Here is a 2,548-nt window from a genome sequence, read left to right as displayed (position 1 = left end):
TCTTATTGGCTAGTCTAACCCAGTGAGGGTGTGTTTCCTTTTCCCTTCTAGGTTATTTTTTTTATCGGATAAATGGGGGGCAAAGAGCGATGGCGCGCCAAGGGAGAAGGAGTCCACAAAGAGCCAGAAGGGTATTCTTGGCAACCATACGGAAGTGTGTCCCAGAAGTCGAGCAACGCCCAGACATGGAGCCAAGACTCTGGACCCACATCGAATGTCACTGCGTATTCATATCGTATCGACTTTACTCCGCACTCCGTACAGAGCTAAACTAAATAGGAAAAGCTCCTTTTACCCCAGTACCAGGCGCTACAACATCTCAAACGGAGAACTCTGTAACTCCCTGACAAGCATTATCTTCGCACTCTCACGCTTTTACGTCAAGAGCTCGTGTTCAAAAATGGAGTAGGTTAGGCATCAAATTCGAGTTCATAGTTTCATTATTAGCGTTGGCCATAGAGTACTCGTACGATGTGTAACTACCCCTGAAAAGCTTTGCGTTGACAGACTCCCATCAGTAGGGGTGTTAAATTTCCGGAAAGAAAATTTCATTGCGGAAATTCTGCAAGAAAAATAAATATTTTCTTGCGTTTTCTTGCAAGGTTGCAAGGCGCCAAACTTCCAAGCATCAGAGAGCCCTCCATATCAGGTACTCAAATATACCGTATACCATATTTGGAAATAGCGTTACCACGTGACCAGAAAATTTCCTGCAAGAAAATCTTGTTGCATTGAAATTTTTGGAAATTTCATGAAATTTCAAAATGCGGAAATTCCAATTTAACACCCCTAACGGAGCGCGTACTTTTGAAATAGAGTTTACGCTAAACTCACTAATAAGCTACCGCCTTTTGAATACAGCTGGATGTATGTCAAACTTATGAATATTCACGTGATCGAGAAGTCATTGCGCGATAAATATCCCTACTACCCGACCTCCACCTGCGTTAAAAAGAATACTACTACTACTACCGACCTCCACCTTTTACTTCACTTTATGAATACCGCAACTGCATTCCCCTTTTTATTACAGGAGATGCCACGGGATAAGATATCAGCCGATGAACTCTTCGACATTCTCCGAAAGCGTAAGGGCCAGTTCGAGGAATGCCCATTTTTATTGCACGGAAATCTAAGTGGCCCGCGAATGGCGTATTATATCATAGAGTCCTCGCCAAACGACTGGACTGGTGGGAAGCATCGGATATTTACACTTCGGAAAGCCAGAATGTTTTTTGAAGTTCTACGAAGAATCTCGGAGACCCTGTTCATCCTTGTGGCAGCCTCTATATCCTTGTCACACATTGCTGAACTTAAAGTGACTAATATCCTCCGGCAAATCGAACGATGGTGGGAGTCCTACAAACCCTCAGGAGACTTTGAGCTCCAGGCTAAGGAGGTGATGTGCCGGCTGGATGACGAATGGAAGAAGGGAACATTAGGTAAGCCCCATAATACGACCCATCCCATCCGCCTCCTGTCTCAAATAACACTTCTGATTCTTTGGGACTGCTCATTAACATTTTTTAAGTCACAATATGGAAAACAAAGACATTTCGGGAGCCGAGGCGCTCGAGAAATGGACAAGCGAAACGTAGGAATATGAATGCTTCAGAATGTGCTTCACATCCTACAGCAGCGGCGGCGAATCAGCCTGCTATGCCTGCAGCGGCGTCGGCGAATCAGCCCGCTGTGCCTGGCATCGCTAATGGTGACGCTCCATTAGTTCTTCGCTTGACAGGACAGTGCTGACAGGGGTTGCAGGTTATGCGTGGACAAGCGCATGGGTCTATCCTTAATGCTACTGGTACACCCTGCCGGTGTAAATCTCAGCGAATGTCGCCTGTATTTTAGAAACCAATTTGAACATCGCGGATGGCATGTGAGCTGTGATATTTGGAGCATATTCCATCTTGTCCGCCTCTCAGTCCTAGTGAGCAATGCTGGTGAGTGGATGCGGGATATTTGTACGGAAAATCCAGGCTGTGATGGTGAAGCCGTCTGACCGAATCTGGACTACGTCCTGAACACAAACTAAGCTGATTGTTTCTGTGCAAGATGTTGTATGGACAAATGACCACATAACACTTAGGTATCTCATATTTAGATGGATCAAGTTCCATATCTTCACATTTTGTCCGCAACTGATTTAAAAGATGATCTGCACATCCGAGATAGATCGCAGAATTCAATCGCTCTTGCAGACTGCACCTACTTCAACCAAATGCATACCTATGTTAACCGAAATGATTGCATGAATTAACATCTGAAATCTCATCATTATTGGGAACTAACTAACGAAGTAGGGTACAAATTCTTCGCGAAAGTGATGAGTGTGCTCATGCCTGTCAATGTTCCTTTGCGCGCTGTCCATAGACGACAAAGCTGCGCATGTCATTTGTGGTTAATTTCATGAGTACTGGTGCTTAACGACGGGGATACTCACAATTTGAACAACATGTGAACGTCTCGCCTCCGGCCATCGGCGCGAGCTTTGGCGCATAGAACTGTGACCTCCTCCGGGGCCCACTTTTCAATCCGCGTCAGA

At 45.3% G+C, this 2,548-nt stretch overlaps 2 protein-coding genes across 2 annotated transcripts; one reads left to right on the top strand and one right to left on the bottom strand.

Moving 5' to 3' along the window:
• Positions 1-997: 997 nt before the first annotated feature.
• On the top strand, positions 998-1,799 carry VTN49DRAFT_5278 (uncharacterized protein; the record flags this gene model as incomplete). Its single annotated transcript, XM_069413317.1, has 3 exons — positions 998-1,442; positions 1,532-1,711; positions 1,765-1,799. 3 exons carry the CDS (start codon positions 998-1,000, stop codon positions 1,797-1,799), a joined length of 660 nt encoding a protein of 219 aa, XP_069266670.1.
• Positions 1,800-1,850: 51 nt separating this feature from the next.
• Positions 1,851-2,123, bottom strand: VTN49DRAFT_5277 (uncharacterized protein; the record flags this gene model as incomplete). Its single annotated transcript, XM_069413316.1, has 1 exon — positions 1,851-2,123. One exon carries the CDS (start codon positions 2,121-2,123, stop codon positions 1,851-1,853), a length of 273 nt encoding a protein of 90 aa, XP_069266669.1.
• Between the last annotated feature and the right edge of the window lie 425 nt (positions 2,124-2,548).

This window comes from Thermomyces lanuginosus (genome assembly GCF_041956635.1).
Source record: "Thermomyces lanuginosus strain ATCC 200065 unplaced genomic scaffold VTN49scaffold_33, whole genome shotgun sequence".
NCBI lineage: Eukaryota > Fungi > Ascomycota > Eurotiomycetes > Eurotiales > Trichocomaceae > Thermomyces > Thermomyces lanuginosus.
Note: the sequence above shows the minus strand (reverse complement) of the source record. Positions and strands in the feature narration are given on the sequence as shown.